This window comes from Scyliorhinus canicula, chromosome 4 (assembly GCF_902713615.1).
Source record: "Scyliorhinus canicula chromosome 4, sScyCan1.1, whole genome shotgun sequence".
In the NCBI taxonomy this organism is placed as follows: Eukaryota; Metazoa; Chordata; class Chondrichthyes; order Carcharhiniformes; family Scyliorhinidae; genus Scyliorhinus; species Scyliorhinus canicula.
Window position 1 is genome coordinate 221,991,633 of NC_052149.1, and position 17,461 is coordinate 222,009,093.

Here is a 17,461-nt window from a genome sequence, read left to right on the forward strand (position 1 = left end):
CACGAGCTGTGCAAATTCACATTTAAATAATGTCAACATGAATGAGGTACTGGAGGATTGATAATTCCCCCATGGATTAGAGGACAACACCTTAGAGGAAAGTAAAATCATCTTTTTTTTAGGGTTGACTGACGGGTCCTACTGGGACTTTTCCAAGCAGCTGCAGTGATGTGAAATAAAGGACGGGATTTTCCAGACAATTGTGTTGGGGGTGGCGGCCAGAGCTACGTCCGGTGCATCGCTCTCGACCTGGAAGGGTAGGGACTCGTCGACCGCGTGCATCAAGGCATTGGCGATGTCTGCCTTGATGCGGTTGAAGGCCTGGCAGGCCTCAGCCATCAGGGGAAAAACTGTGGACTGAATGAGTTGGCGGACCTTGTCCGCATATTTAGGGACCCACTGGGCATAGTAGGAGAAAAACCCCAGGCATCGTTTCAGGGCTTTGGGGCAGTGGGGGAGGGGGAGTTCCATGAGGGGGCGCATGGGGTCGGGGTCAGGCCCTAGAACTCCATTTTCCACGACATAGCCAAGGATGGCTAAGCGGTTGGTGCAGAACACGCACTTCTCCTTATTGTACATGAGATTAAGGAGTTTGGCGGTCTGGAGGAATTTTAGGAGGTTAGTGTCGTGGTCCTGCTGATCATGGCCGCAGATGTTGACGTTGTCTAGGTATGGGAAGGTGGCCCGCAGTCCGTACCGGTCAACCATTCGGTCCATCTCACATTGAAAGACCGAGACCCCATTAGTGACACCGAAGGGAACCCTAAGGAAGTGATAGAGGCGCCATCTGCTTCGAATGCAGTGTATTGGCGGTCCTCCGAGCGGATGGGGAGCTGGTGGTAGGCAGACTTCAGGTCCACTGTGGAAAAGACCTGATACTGCGCAATCTGATTGACTATGTCAGATATGCGTGGGAGGGGGTACGCGTTGAACTGCGCCTACCGATTGATGGTCTGACTAGTCAATGACCATCCTGTGCTTCTCCCGTCTTTACTACTACCACTTGGGCTCTTCAGGGGCTGTTGCTGGCCTCAATGACCCCTTCCCGCAGAAGCCGTTGGACCTCCGACCTGATGAATGTTCTGTCCTGGGCACTGTACTGTCTGCTCCTGGTGGTGACGGGTTTGCAATCCGGGGTGAGGTTCGCAAACAAGGAAGGTGGATCGACCTTAAGGGTCGTGAGGCCGCATACGGTGAGGGGGGTAGGGGTCCGCCGAATTTTAAGGTTAAGCTTTGGAGGTGGTACTGGAAGATCCAGGCCGAGTAACAGGGCAGCGCAGAGGTGGGGAAGGATGTAGAGCCGGAAGTTGCTAAACTCTACGCCTTGGGCGGTGAGGGTCGCGATGCAGTACCCCCGGATTTCCACAGAATGAGATCTGGAGGCCAGGGAGCTCTTCCGGGTGATGGGTGTACCGCAAGGGAGCAGCGCCTTACTGTCGCGGGGTAGATGAAGCTCTCTGTGCTCCCAGAGTCAAAAAGGCAGGATGTCTCATGCCCATCGATTTTCACCGTTGTCGTTGCGGTTGCGAGGTTGTGGGGCCGGGACTGGTCCAGGGTGATCGAGGCGAGCTGCTACAGATGCTGGGAGGCCCTGGGCTGGTCATCGGTGGTGGAGATAGCGGCAGGCGATGAACAGCCTGACGAGTTTCCAGGCGAGCAGGGGCCTTGAGGCGCCGTCCAAAATAGTGCGGAAGGTGGCGGCGAACACGGGACGCACATGGCAGGCGGCATCAAAGATGGCAGCGCCCACAGGCCGCATGTGGCTTGCGGCATCAAAGATGGCAGCACCCACGGGTCGCACGTGGCTTGCGAGGAGGAAAATAGCGGCGCCCCTGGGTCGCATGTGGTGGGTGCAGGGACGGCAGGCCTAGAAACAGCGGTGACTGACCGGGCCTGGCAAACAGAAACAAAGTGCCCCTTCTGTCCACAACCGTTACAGGTCGCGCTCCGCACTGGGCAGCGCTGCCGGGGGTGTTTGTTCTGCCCGCAAAAATAGCACTTGGGCCACCCCAGGGTTGGCCGACTGCTGCACGGCGCAGGCTTGCGGAGAGCTGGAGTCGGCAGCTGGTGGGGCCCACAATGCCCATGAGGGTGCCGCACGGTCGGGGGGCATATGACTGGATGTTACGGGAGGCCACTGTTAACAAGTTTGCAAGCTGCCTAGTTCCCGCAAGATTAAGCGAGCCCCCTTCCAATAGGCGCTGGTGGACGTACGCAGACCTCATGCCCGTATCAAAGGCGTTTCGGATTAAAGATTCTGTGTGCTGGACTGCCGAAACTGCCTGGCATTCACAGTTCCTCCCCAGGATGTGCAGGGCACGCCAGAAATCGTCCAGAGACTCCCCGGGGAATTGCTGTCTTGTGGACAGGAGGTGCCTGGCATACAGTTGATTGACTGGCCGAACGTAATGTCCCTTCAGGAGCTCCATTGCTTCGGAGTAAGAGGGCGCATCCCGGATGAGAGGAAAAATGTCAGGACTCACTCGTGAATAAAGGACTTGGAGCTTCTGCATGTCCGAGGGTTCCTCAGCGGATGTTCGGAGGTAGCTTTCGAAGCAGGCTAGCCAGTGCTCAAAAGCGGATGTAGTGTTGGCTGCTTGAGGGCTCAGCTGCAGGCGATCAGGCTTGATGTGAAGATCCATCGTTTAAAAAATCTTTGCTTAATAAATTGATGCACTGTCAATTACCACAAAGACAAGAGTAGTGGAATAATCGAGGCTTTATTGAGCAAAGATGTTGTGCCTCCTGTAGCTGCTACCAGAATGGCTGCAGCATCGGCGAGCACACACATTTATACGCCACCGACTGGGCGGAGCCAGCAGGCAGGGATTTACCCATGTATCTCTAGGGTATGTGTCTTACCGTAATACATATAATACTGATAGTGGTGACTACCACACTGACTTTTCTGGTATTGTCAGGCCTTATCTCCCCCCATTCCTGACCACTGTGGGGCCTAAAATTCCTGCCAATTGATCTTGAACCCAGGTCACCCCACTCTTGCGGAGGGGAACCCATCTACAAAACAGCATACGGCTACTGCACCTGCTCCCAGGAAGGCAGGGAGGGCCTGTTGGTCTGTGTGGAACATTCCTATCCCAGCGTGCTGCCACCTGCTCGCCCCAGGGCACTTAAATTGTTGCCCACCAGCATGAGAAACTGGAGGCCAACTGAGAAATTCTGATTGGCCTACTTTCATTGAACTAACAAGTTTCTTAACAAGCCCAATCGGTTATTCACCCCGGCAACAAAATGGCTGGTGCCGGCAAGGGCACACATCTGCTTCCATTCCCACCACAGTTAGGTCTGAAAATGATGCCCAAAGATTCCGAAGCACAATGTTGGAAATACAGCATTAGAAATATTCTCTTTCATGTACACAACATTTTAAAACAACCTATAGATTGAAAAAATATGAAACACCGAGAGACAGTGCAATACATTTTGTTCCAAAGGCCATTTGGAAATATTCAGCCTGAATCGGGTTAGAAAATGATACCTCTCACCGGAAATACTTGCTGCAATTGCTGTGGCCACAACTGGAGTCTGACGTTTACTCAATTTTGCAAGAACGCCAAACATCAAACCATCCCTGGCCATAGCATACAGAATGCGAGGTAAAGGGAACATGGAGCCCAGCAGGCTGTGGAGAAAGAAATCAGAATGAAAAGCAAAATGCAAACTACAAACGAGATGAGAGACAGATGAATAGTGCTCAGCAAATTTCCAGCCGGTCAAGAGTTGAGGTACACACAATTGAATTGGGTGACGCTGATTGGAATGAATGGAGAACACTGCATAGGATACGGCTGAATATAATTGGCGCGATTCAGTGACCCCGTTATGCCCAGCGTCAATCTGGGCACACCGGGTTAATAGCGGGAGAGGCTAAACTGAGATTCGCGATGGGTTTGAACCTCTTTACCCGGCACAGTCCTGATGGCGCATTCCGGATCACGCCCACAAATGACGAGAATATCCTTAACCCTCATTTGTATGCATTGAAATCTCATTAACGAGGTTGAATTCAAATGCAGCAGCATGCCGGGAATTACCTGACCCTCCAGCGGGAAGTCACGCAGGCGTCATTTAGAATACTAAACGATGCCTTCTTCCAACATTGGACGGTGGTCCTCCTGGTCATGCTGCCCACACTGGCAGCCGCTGCCACTGCCTCCAAGGCGGCATTGCTGACCCTGCCCCTGGTCCTCCAAACCCCTCAGGGGAACAGGGTGCCCCGCCTCTCATGACAGCATCAAGAAGCCTTGTGAGGTCGGCATGCCCAAAGTGAGGAGCAGGTCAGCGCACTGCCATGCTTGCGTGCTGACTGGGAGTGAGTGGTGAGAGAGCGTTTAAAAGCAGCTCCCTCTTGTTAGCGGTGAACAACTGAGGTACGAGTCGGGTGAATCAGACGGTGTGGGAACCAGTAATGTCGAGAATCTTGTGGGGGGTTCTTTTTGTCACAAAGTACCCGTTGAATATGGGCAGCGATCTCGCCAATGCAGCCCTTGCAAAACTCCCTGCCTGAACCCAGATTTTTATTTGAGTCCGCTGAATCGTGCCCAAGATTTATTCCAAGAATAAGGGGCCTCAAGTAGGTCCAATACTTTCCTGTGTGTGCACTAAGATGTTCCGTAAATGTACTTACTTACTAATTACTATTTGATGAAAAAACTTTAATTTTACACAATGGAAATCCCTTGGGACAACGTCACCATCCATCTGTAAGCAACAGATTCCAATGGAAGAAAGTTTAGCCCTTTTCACAGTAAAAAGGACAAACCGCTTCTGTACAAAAAGTACATTTGTAGAATTAATAAGCAGGTAACAATGTTTTTTTCCCCCTCGACCTGTAATTTATACTTGTCATCAGTTTATAAACATGGTGAACTAAATTTAAAAATGATAATAATGCAGCTCTGTGGAATTAAGTGAAAGGACAGTCTTATAGTAAGTCATATAGTAGTTTACACACCACACCCTTTTTGTAATTCTTTATGCTAGGAGGGCAGTATGGGTCTACATGTGCCATACCACCATGTATCCAAGTCCAGTGTGCAAAGTGAAGTAATAAATGCATTTCTTGAATATGTAATGCAAGGAACAACATGAAGTGCAATCAAAGGACTGAATTCTTGTCGTGCCAAAAATAGTGGTTCAAGTTGGCAATTATATTAGATTGAGAAGCCATTTGTATTCTCTTCATATAATACCTTGTTGAAAGTGCGCACAGTGAGCCCACAGATACGAAGTATTTAGCAGCACTCCACTCAACATATTCAAAGGCACCAGGCAGTGGGCTTTTAGTATCAAGGAGGTAGTAAGGCATCATAAGTGTGAGGGCAGCAGAAACCCCAAAGTAGGCCAAGAAGCAAATGAGAAGAGAAGCTATAATCCCAACCGGGATGGACTTCTGGGGGTTTTTCACCTCCTCACCTAGGGAAATAATAAAACAAGGGAATTAGGATACAACAGAGCAAAATAGCACAAGATTCCTTCTGGTTCTTTTGAACATCATTTTTCCTTCACAAACATTTCCTTTAACAAAGAACGATCTATCAATGGACTGCACTGTGACCTCTGTGACCTTGTGACCCCTATCCCCACCCCACCCAACGTTTAACCAACAGAATGCAGGTCCACAAACTGAGGTTACAAACACACAATATTGTGCTCACAGATAATTACAATGGGTCATAATTTTCTAATGTGACTCTCATAGCAGAATAACAACTAACATAAGTTTAAAATGATGCAGCATCAATGAAAGGAACTGAAATAAGGCTAATTTACCATCAATAATTTAAAGAATATTTTCAGCGTAGTCAGTGCATTTCCATTGGGATGCTTTCGTTGCGTGTGTATTTAGAATGGATAAAATCCTCCCTCCGTACCCCTACTTCACTGAATTCCCAATCAGAATTACACTTCATGGGCGGGGCCAAGAGGATGTATAATTCAAGACCAAACTTCGATTTGCAGAGAGAACAATATAATCTGGCTGGTGAGGAATTGCTGGACACACTCCTCGAACAAGCTCTACAGCCTCAATTCCACTTTCTCGTCCACACTCCATTCCTTTAATTCCCGAAGAGCGTAAAAATCTCTTCATCTCAGCTGAAAATATGGGGCTGGATTCGCCGCTCCCCGACGCCGAAATCGAGTTCAGCGACAGGGCGGAGAATTCGTTTTGGCAGTCGAATCGGGAGCGGCACCGATTTTTCAATTCTCCGCCCCCTGAAAATCGGCATACATGAGGAGTATGCCGCGCCGAGTATCCACCGCCTCAGGCCATTGCCTGAGCCCCATCCCGCGATGTTCTGTCCCCGACTGGCTGAATTCCCGAAGGCTTACGTGTGCTCACACCATCCAGGATCCTCACGTGCCGACTGTGGGCTCAGTCCGGGGCTGCCAAAGTCGGGGGAGGGCCGATAGGCGGGCGGGCCGATCGGCGGGCGGGGGGGGCTTCATTCGGGGCTGGGGGCAATGTGGGTGGGCGGTCCGATACGTGCGAGCTGCCGGCATGGGGCACTACTTTGGTGGTCCAGGTCCGCGGGGCCGAGTCCACCCTGGAGCACGGCGCAGCGCTGCAGGCCGCTGCCACGCACATGGCCTCTGAACTGGAAGTGTTAGGGGCTGATTTGGCAGCCAGAGCTGCGAGCTCTTTGACGGCTGCCTGCTAGCCTCCTGCAGTTTTCCTGACATAAAAGACCACAGTTTTCATGACAGCGTCAGCACTTAGTCTGAAAATCGGAGAATCCAGCCCATTGGGCGTGATTGTCTCACCATGTCGGGCCCGGTGCTGGTCCCGTTGTGCCAGGTGCACGCTGGGTGTGATCCAGATAATTAGATTTAAATGAACCATTAGCCTCATCTAAATATGCGCGTCCTGTTTGAGGCTGCAAACTCCAGGCTTGCGGGAGTCACCCGTCGCCACGCCGAGGCCTCACACAGGCACAGATTAGTACTGCTCTCCACAAGGTGAGACCACCCATGATAGACATGCCATGGGGCTTGGAGGCCATGGGAGCCCCCCGGGTGGTCAGGGACAGTGCCATCCAGGGTACCACAAGCAGTGTCCTGGTGCCAGGTTGGCAGTGCCAATTTATAAGGCCTAAGGGGTGCCATGCCCATGAAAGGGGGGGGGGGTGAAGTGGGGGATATGAAAGTTGGGAGGATGAAAAGGGAATGAAGTGGCTTCATGAAGGTGAAGGCAAAGACAAAGAGAACGTTACAGCACAGGAACAGGCCCTTCGGTCCACCGATCTGATTCCTTGTTTAGACCTACTACTTATTGCTCAAATGATCTGTAACCCTCCATTCCCCACCCTTTTATGTGTCTATCAAGATACATCTTTTTTTATTTAAATGGGCATGTTTATTAATTAATTAAACGTCTATCAAGATACAACTTAAACATTACTATCGTGACTGGCTCCGCCACCTCCACTGACAACGTGTTCCAGGCACCCACCACCCTCTGTGTGAAACACTTTCCCCACACATCTCTGCTATACTTTCCCCTTCTCACCTTGAATCTGTGCCCCCTTGTAAATGAGTCTTCCACACTGGGAAAAAACTTCTGACTATTCACCCTATCTATACCTCTATAATTTTGTAGACCTCAATCAGGCCTCTGTCTTTCCAACAAAAACAATCTGAGTTTATTCAACCTCTCCTCCCAGTTAACACACTCCAGACCAGGTATTTCCTAGTAACCCTTCTTTGCACTCTCTCCAAAGCATCCACATCCTTCTGGTCGTGTGGCGACCAGAACTGCAAATAATGTTCCAAATGTAGCCTCACTAAAGTTTACACAACTGTGACATGACCTGCCAACTCTTGTACTCAATGCCCTGGCCAATAAAGGCAAGCATGCCATATGCCTACTTGATCAACTTATCCACCTGCGTTGCCACTTTCATGAAACTATGGACCCGATCGCCCAGACTCCTCTTTTTGTCAATGCTCCGAAGGGTTCTGACGTTTACTGTATAATTCACACCTGAATTTGATCTTCCAAAATGCACCACCTCGTATTTGTCCCTTGAATTTGCGACTTTACCTTTTGTACCAGTGTGCCGTGAGGGGCCTTGTCAAACGCCTTACTGAAATCCATGTCGGCGACATCCTCACCCTTACCCTCGTCAATTAATTTTGTCACCTCCTAAAAAACTCCATCAAGTTGGTAAGACATGACGTGCCCTACACAAAACCCTGTTGCCTAGCACTAATCAATCCATTCGCTTTCAAATGAAGGGCAAGTGCTGAAAGGTGTGGCAGGCCTGAAACAGGGAGGGACTGAAAAGGGGGCCCTGAAGTTGGGGGCAGTGAGTGACCTCATTGCGAGTTATGCTCACTTGGGGGAGGGAGGTGCCCTGCTGCCCACAAGGATGGATGGGTCTGGGGCAGGGTCACCCTCATGCCTGGGTGGTTCAGGTGGGGCTCACAATAACCTTTAGCGATGGGGAAGACGTTGTAACTCCGGGGTTGAGGGTTGGGGGTGTTACACATGACTGTGGGGGGGGGGGGGGGGGGGGGGAGGGGTCATGAAGTCCATGGGTGGGGGTGTGGAAGACTCTCAACCTTACTTTGATATCGGGACACCCCTTAAACATGGCACTCCGACCTCTGAGGAGCCGGTCTGGCCGGTGAGTTGATTTCCCCACTGCAGAAAAAAATCTCTGGGCACGGTCTAACGAAAACAAAATAGAGTCCATTCTGGGCGGGTTTAGCAGGGTCGTTCCCAGTGCTACGGCACTCTTTTTTTAGTGTCCTGGCGTGGAATGCCCCCCCCCCCCCCTTTCACGAGGCCGCACTCAGCGTAATTTCTTACACTGAGGAGCTCCGGTGTCCCAACCTCTCATCCCCTCGATGCAACCTCTGGACCCTCCCCTAACTCACCTGTTGGCGGTCCTTGGGCCACCCTCCACGCACCTCGCCTCACATGGACAGAACATCCCTGGGACCAATCCCCGAGGTGGGAAAAATGGCACCCTGGCACGTTGCCACTGCCAGACTGGCAGTGCCAACTGGGCACCCTGGCAGTGCTCATTTGCGCCTTACTGTCCAAAGATATGCAGGTTAGGTGGGGCTACGGGGATAATGCCGGGGAGTGTGTCTGGGTTAGGGTGCTCTTTCAGAGGGTCGGTACAGCCATGTTGGGCTGATGGCCTGGTTCTGCACTGTGCCATGCTGGCACCCAGGTGACACTGCAGGGGTGCCCAGGTGGCACTGCCAGAGTGGCAGGCTGGCTTGCCAAGGTGCCAGGCTGCCACCAGTAGTGTCAGGGTGCCACCCTGCCTGGAGGCCGACCTCCTGGGGGCCTCCAATCGCCTGGGAGATCTCCCCAGGTACCGTTCCAACTGGTCTCCATTTGTGGAGATAACGGCACCCAGCTGGGGGCTCCTCACAGGGGTCAATAAATGCTGGGTGCCTGGTAGATCCAGCAGCAGCATGGCTAAGTTGCTCCTTAAACTCACTTAGCCATACGAGACTGAGTCCCGCCTATTGTGGGCAGGATCCAGATCGCAACGTCTCACGGGATTGTGTTAGATCTCACGAGGTGTGATCGCCGTTGGGAATCCCGGGGGAGCTGGTGTTTCAGACAGGGGAGGAGAAATAACCTGAAACCTCCAATTGCTTCCCTTCTGTCCGTAATCATAGATCCATAACATTTCTACAGTGCAGAAGGAGGCCATTTGGCCCAACAGGTCTGCACTGACCCTCTGAAAGAGCACCTTAACCCAGGCCCACTCCCCCACGCTATCCCCGTGACCCCACCTAACCTGCACATCTTTGGACAGTAAGGGGCAATTTAGCATGGCCAATCCGCCTAACCTACACCTGTTTGTGTGGTTTAATTTTGAAAACACAGATGCGTGCATTTCTAAACTCCCTGTCAGTTTAAAATTTCCAGCAGGCTTCTGTGGGTTTAAACAAAGAGAAAAGCTTATTCATGTATTCACCTCAAAAAACCTAAACGCATTTGATCAGCGGGCCTGGAAGCAACTGTGTTGTCCGCCTCCATCTGTGAACGTTGGTTTCTTGCTGGCTAGCCAATTAAGCGCCAACCAGCATGAAACGTGGGCAGACATTGGTGCAGTGATGCTGGCAGAGACCAGAACATGCTGGGCACTGAGTCAAATTGGTGACCCAGAATGGTAAATAAAAAAGCCCAGCCAAGCCTCTGAAGGCTGTCAGGAGTAATGGAGGAGACAAATGGATCTGTCAATGAGAGAGTATAAAATTTGGCACAGGTGCTAGCCTCAGCACCAACTGAGCACGGCACCGATGCTGGAATGGTGTAGCAGGTGGAGGGCGGACTACTGAATGCACTTGTTTACCTTCAGAAGAGAAGCCATAACAAGCTGGAGCGTATATGAATGGGTGGTGGGATGCCCAACGTCCTAAACCTGTCCAGGTTTGAGATGGGTGCCATGGACATGGAGGAGGAAAGTCTACACGTCTCCGAGAGGCAAGAGTCTTGCAGGATGGTAAGAGTGCAGTGGGTATATATGATAGTGGGAGAGTATGCAAGAAGGGCCAAGTTGTGGCATCCAATGAGAAGTTAAAATCCTGGACACCTATCACTTGGCCACTCATAGTGCCTCAGTGAGGCAAATGTCCATTTTGGCAAGCAGCCATCGTGCTTGCACAGACACTTAGTGATGATGTTCATAATTAACATGTTCTGTTTCTCCCTCAGAAGCACCATCATCATAATGCACAGCTGACCCCGAGGACCCCTATCCTGGACCCCTGAGGGAGGAACCATTGAGCAATCCAACTCAACACATCCGCTCTTTGCACCAAGCACCAACGAGGATATAGGCAATTCAGTGGGCTATGGCGTGCTACCTCAGCTTGGAGCGCACTGTGGTGAGGGCAAATTGAACTCACGTGAGGAGCTGGTCGAGGCCCAGGGCACCAGCTGTCGCAGGGCTGCAAGAGGCCAAGACTGATGATGAGAGTCTGGAGTCATCCATCAGGGAGCTGATGCTGGATGCCCAGAGGGATTTGCGGGGAGATCTGACACAGATCCCTGAAGGTTTTCATGTCAGGAGCAGGTCCATGAGGAGCTTGAGCGCTGTGTTGACCCTGAGCACTGAGTGCACAGCTTCCTTGATTGAGAGAGTGATGGCCCCCATGGAGAGGCATCTTCGGGAACAGAATCAGGAGTGCCAGGGTTGCGCTCTGGCCTGTGAGCCCACACACAGGTAATGACCTCAGGAGGTCACCAACAGTGTGTGAGATGGATGAGGTCTCTCTGCTAGTTGCCCATCCATCACGGTGAGCAGGAAGGTCCAGACAAACCAGACGAGCTGCCTGTCACCTCTGTGGACTCCTCTCACGGTGCTCCGGGTGAGGGTGGCAGCTCCTCTGCCAGTGACTGTGGCATCTTCTGAGACCGCCACAACTGAGGATTTCCCAGCCATGTCCCTGGTCGCACCCTCCAAGGGGGAGCATGCTCAGACCCTGCCGGCCAGAGGACCAGCAAGAAGGCCATCAGAGTCAATGTGATATCAGAGTCAGCAATCTGCCTCCAATGACACTGTCAGAGAGTGGGATGGGGGAAGGTTGAGAGCACCGTGAGCACGGGATGGCATTTTCATTGATGTCATACATTCATTTCATCAATACCATGTATTGTGTATTTCAGACTTTGTTTCATTCCTTGCTTGCAATTCTGGTGCTGAATAAATCAAGATTTTGATTCAACACCCTGAGTCTCCTTCATGTTTCCCGTAGGTGCAAGCTTCATCAGTGTCTTATGATAGACGACAGGGGCAGCAAACATTATTACAGAGGTTGTGAGACATCATTGGGTTAATGGCATTGTATTCTCAGACATTTGTCTGACGGAGGCAGTTCCCTTGCACAGAGAGGAAAGCCAAGTCTTGGCAGCCCAGCTTAAAGAGGATTGAACCAAGGCCTCTGTGGTGTCCCTGCCTCCCTGAAGGTTTGTCAAGTCTGCCTCCTCATCCTCACCTTGTGCCTGCCCAGGTTCATCAACAGTTCCATCAGTAGAGTCTTCCTCTGAGACGTGTGGGGCTGCCTTGGTATCCTCATCCTCGAGTGGGTTCCCCTTGTCAGTACCAGAATGTGCAGTGCGCAGTAGACCGCAATGATAAACGACATTCACTCTGGAGGGTGTTGCAGGGCACCCCCAGAACCGCCAGGTAGAGGGACCTTATGTTCAGCAAGGTGGGCAGCACGGTAGCAGTGGGCAGCACGGTAGCATGGTGGTTAGCATAAATGCTTCACAGCTCCAGGGTCCCAGGTTCAGTTCCCGGCTGGGTCACTGTCTGTGCGGAGTCTGCACGTCCTCCCCGTGTGTGCATGGGTTTCCTCCGGGTGCTCGGGTTTCCTCCCACAGTCCAAAGATGTGCGGGTTAGGTGGATTGGCCGTAATAAATTGCCCTTAGTGTCCTAAAAAATAAGGTTAATGGGGGGGGTTACTGGTATAGGGTGGATACGTTGGCTTCAGTAGGGTGATCATTGCTCGGCACAACATCGAGGGTCGAAGGGCCTGTTCTGTGCTGTACTGTTCTATGTTCTATGTTCTAACTCTATAGCCTTGTGGCCACCTAAAATGGCGTCCAGCAAGGGATGCTGGGAAAAGTGGTCAAGGGTATGGACAAGCAGGCTGCAGGCAGATCAAATAAAGCTACAGGATAAGGCTTTGCAGACTTCAAACAAATTCACAGCTTGATGTGAATAACATAAGTAAAGGGCTATCTCCAGGCCACCAACAGGATCAATAGAGCTGACATGTTAATCACAATTATTTACCAGACACAACGGCACCTAACTTCCTTATTTGGAAGGGCCTACATTTTTCCAACACCTTCAAGTATGGCCAGAGTGCCCACCCCAAAATTGATGTGGTAGCCCCTGATTGGACTTTATCAATCAGGCTGATTGAGCCCTGATCAATTGATTGACAAATGATCCAGAGACCGCCCACCAAAAAGAGTCACGAAATTCAAACAGCGTAAGAGTTCCTGCACGGATTCATTCTTTCTCTTGAGCAACAGTAACTAACAAGGGTGACTTCCACCGGCAGATGAAAGACACCATCCACACTACCAACAGAACGAGGACCAGTACCAGAAGAGAATCAGATTGATAACCAACTAACAGAGAGCTACAAGACCGGAACTACAGATAACAGGCCTGTATCTGCCTAATGCTTATCAGCCACTATCAAGTTAAGGGGCGGAACTCTCCAACCCCTGCAGGGTCGGGGAATCGCCCGGGGCCAGCATAAATCCCGCCCCTGACGTGGCCGGAATTCTCCTTCACCCGGGAATCGGCGGGTGCGGGAATCGCGCCCCACCGATCGGCATGCCCCCCGCGGCAATTCTCCGGCCCGCGATGGGCCGAAGTCCCGCCGCTGTCAGGCCTCTCCCGCCGACGTGGTTTAAACCACCTCTGTGCCGGCGGGATTGGCAGCGCGAGTGGGCCCCCAGAGTCCCTGGGGAGGGGCGCGGGGCGATCGGACCCCGGGGGGCCAGTGCCGTGGGGGCACACTTTTTCTTCAGCCGTCGCCACGGCCTCCACCATGGCGGAGGCGGAAGAGACCCCCTCCGCCGCGCATGCGCCGGTGGTGACGTCAGCAGCCACTGACGCTCCGGCGCATGCGCGGACTCACTCCGACCGGCGAAGGCCTTTCGGCCAGCCCCGACGCCAATCGGCGTAGTGCCAAAGGCCTTTGGCGCCAGTCGGCGGAGCGGGAACCACTCCGGCGCGGGCCTAGTCCCTAAAGGTGCGGAGAATTCCGCACCTTTGGCGAGGCCCGATGCCGGAGTGGTTGGCGCCACTCCGCTACGCCGGGACCCCCCGCCCAGCCGGGTAGGGGAGAATTTCGCCCAAGATCTTGGAACTATTGGGTATAGTGTAAATTATGTTTGGGAGTGTGTGATTGAATGACCATAACCATTGTGTGCGCATGAATAAATATTGTTCTGTTTTATAAACTGAGTCTCATAGTCATTTGCTCACCATATATGAGTTAAGACACACTGTGGATTAAAAAGGGCAACAGCCTTCACAGCCACCACCCTTGTGGAGGCATGACACAGATCATACCTCTTTTCCGGATCTGTGTCCTAGGGAGTGGGGGGGGGGGGGGGGGGGGGGGGGGGGGTTTGCCATGAGCCATCTTTTCAACAGAAACTGTCACCCAGGAACCAACTATGCAGCTGGGCTGGAGCCACGACCAGCCTTGGCGCCTGGGAGTGACGCAGTATGTATACATCGTGGGTGCTGCCAGGGTACCATGCACAGATGTAAAGAATCTGGGTTTGGTGGTCACACACTATCTGCACATTCATGGAATGGTAACCCTTCCTATTTGCAAAGGCACCTCGCTGACCCACTTGAGCCTTGATGGTCACATGAGTACAATCTATAGCACCCTGGATGTGGCGATCCCAGCAATAGTTGCGAAACCTCTGGTTTGCTAAGCTTGGCTGACTTGGTGTGTCCAGCAATGAATGAATATGAGGACCCATCTGAAGAGAGTGTCAGCCACCAGCTTGACACAGCTATGGTCAGCTGATTAGGACACTACCACACATATCACCCACTGACCCTTCGAATGATCCAGATGCATAAAGATTGAGGGATACTATGACCTTCAGAGTGACAGAAGGCAATCTCCAGCCCGATTATCTGACATAACAATGTCACAATGTCCCGACAGAGGCAGATTCTCCTGCGGCTCTGGACCTTGGACATGTTGAAGTGTCTGTACTGCTGCCTGTACACTCTGACAGCAGGATAGTGGCACCTAACGCCAGGAAAACTGGCATGACAGGGCCACATATTCCCAGCCCTGCAGGGGGTTAGCAGGGACCCGACATAAATGTAGCAGATTTTGCTGCAGATACGGGCCCCTGCACTTCCGGATCGGACGTTGCGGATGTGCACGGCGGTAGCCTCCAGCGGTCGCGCGTGCTCCATGGTGGACTCGGACCCCGAAGCTAGACTCTGAAAATAAACCCCCCGATCGGCCATGCGCCCGACCCTGACAGCCCGCACAAACTTTGCCCGGCCACCTGATCGGCCCGTCCCCGACCAGGGCGGCCGCGTACTGGATCCGCAGCCAGCAAGCAAGTATCCCAACCGGCTGGACCATATTATATCCACGCCGTCATGACTTTGGCCGGTCAGGGGCAGAGAATGGTGGAGTGGGCCTCCAGCAATGGCCCCAGGTAGGTCCTAGGCGGTGCGGTGTCCGTTTCTCGGGGCCCGCAGAATCGGAGAACCAGTGCCGGTTCAGATTTTGGCGTTGGAGTGCGGAGAATCCAGCCTCTGGTTTCCAGTTCCTTCGGCCCCTCTCTTCTTCCTGAGAGGAAGTGCCCTCAGGGGGAACACAATACTGCCCATGTACTGAAGATTGTTCTGGGAAGAAATGCTCCTACAGAGTCGACTGTACAAAATAATCCTCAGAACAAGGCCAGAACAAGAATCTAGAGGAAAAGATCTCAATATTCAACAATAAAGCCACTGTAAACTCTCACCTGAACTCCCAACAACTCACAAAGCCAGTTTTCCAGGCCTTTTGTATCGTCCCTTGGTTGAGAAAGGTGCAAAACTGGGATGGCTACCTGCCTGTATTGCCCACTCAATTTCTCCATTAAATTTGAGTCAATTGATGTTTTCATTGTTTTTTAAAATAAATTTAGCATACCCAATTCATTTTTTCCAATTAAGGGGCAATTTAGCGTGGCCAATCTACCTAGCCTGCACATCTTTGGGTTGTGGGGGCAAAACTCACGCAAACAGGGGGAGAATGTGCAAACTCCACACGGGCAGTGACCCAGAGCCGGGATCGAAGCTGGGACCTCGGCGCCGTGAGGCAACAGGGCTAACCCACTGCGCCACCGTGCTGCCCCATGTTTTCATTGTTTTAAGTGGCTGATTAGTTGTCAGTGAGCGTGCTACATATTCTTGCATACATCCATTGACCATAATATTGCATGAGTTCATGATGATGACGGGATGCACACATGACATCATCACCCGTGATTTAACATTCTTCCAGGTCGGAAACATGTCTGAAAATAAAATGTAAAATTCTGGCCTATGTCAATCACATTCCACACACTCCGGAATGATATGATTGAAGAAGATAATGGACTTCTACAAGTATTAAACCAAAAGAATTGTTAACAGTTCACATGTCTCTGTAAATCCAGTGAAGAAAGAAGCTTTTTCCCACTCTTGAATTGTAGTTCAGGTAAATTCAGACAGCTACGGACAAATATCAGGAGTGTCATGAAGTCAGGCACTCGCGGCTATGGAGTCCAATTTCTTTACAGTTGATCTTGAGTTTTGGAATTAGACTGGGAGGCTTTAAAAAAACCTTCTAATCCTCTTTGTTCTTAAAAAACGAAAGTAGCAGAACCTTTCGATTCAGCTGTTGCCTTATCAGTGTTGTTCTGTAGACTAACCCAGGTCGCTTCTGAGTTTTGGGATAAAAAGTTTATAGTATCAGAGAGCCAGTTTCACTCACATGATCAACGGTCATGAGTATACAATAGAAGGTAAATGATGAGCTTTCACAGTTAACTTATGGAAAACTGGTTATGTCAGCTTTCCTTTGTTACATTACAAACCTGGAAACTTGAAGCGAGCTTTGAACAAAGGCAGGTTTGAATTTCACAACTGAGGGATGTCCATTCAAAGGGGCCCACATATTATGATTCCATTTAGAATTTCTGGAATTGTGATAGTCTGTGTTGAAGTCACAAAGGTTACCTGACCTCTTCGGCTGCCAACTAAACAGCTAATCGGTTCTAAAATAAATAAAGGCTCTTCCAAAGGTTTCCACACAAGCACTGTCCGTGTTTAAATTTCTGAATATGGCATGCCTTTTATTGGGTATGACAGTGATGTTCAACAACCTGCGTTCATTTCAAACAGCATTCATAGTTTTTCTGTTCAGCTCCAAAAGAAATTACCTGTTGTCGCAATGCAATCAAACCCGACAAACGCATAGAAACAAGTAGCAGCACCGGTCAGAGTACCACTGAATCCGTACGGCATGAATCCTCCTGCTCCATAATCACTGGTTATGTTTATCGTTGAGGACAGATTTCTAAAGGACATAGGAAACAGATAAGCACACAATGTTGACCAAAGCATCATTTCGTTATTATGTTCTCTCCCTCTCCCCTGTGATAATGCTGTGGTACAGACTCATAGGTGATGTGCCCTCCAGTGCATCAACCAATTATTCACACTCTCCTGCTCAATTATAATCATTTAGCTTCTGTGGTGATATGATCTGCATACTTGTCTGCCATTGGGCCAGAACGTCGGCTTACCATTGGCCCTGGTCGGTCATGTGCCTCTCGACCGATTGGCCGAGAGGCTGAGTTAACCACGCCTCTATTAACGAGGTATAAATGCCCAGACGCCTGATGATCATCCCTTTCCACTGTAGACG

General features: G+C 51.1%; 1 protein-coding gene across 2 annotated transcripts in view; it reads right to left on the bottom strand.

Moving 5' to 3' along the window:
- LOC119965396 (cationic amino acid transporter 2-like) overlaps positions 1-17,461 on the bottom strand; it is a 51,336-nt gene that overhangs the window by 9,913 nt on the left and 23,962 nt on the right. For both annotated transcript variants that reach the window (XM_038796118.1, XM_038796117.1), the window contains 3 exons: positions 16,974-17,110; positions 5,214-5,436; positions 3,507-3,643 (listed from right to left, as the gene is read on the bottom strand). In XM_038796118.1, the coding sequence (XP_038652046.1) occupies positions 3,507-3,643; positions 5,214-5,436; positions 16,974-17,110 (497 nt within the window). The remainder of the gene's footprint in view (positions 1-3,506; positions 3,644-5,213; positions 5,437-16,973; positions 17,111-17,461) is intronic.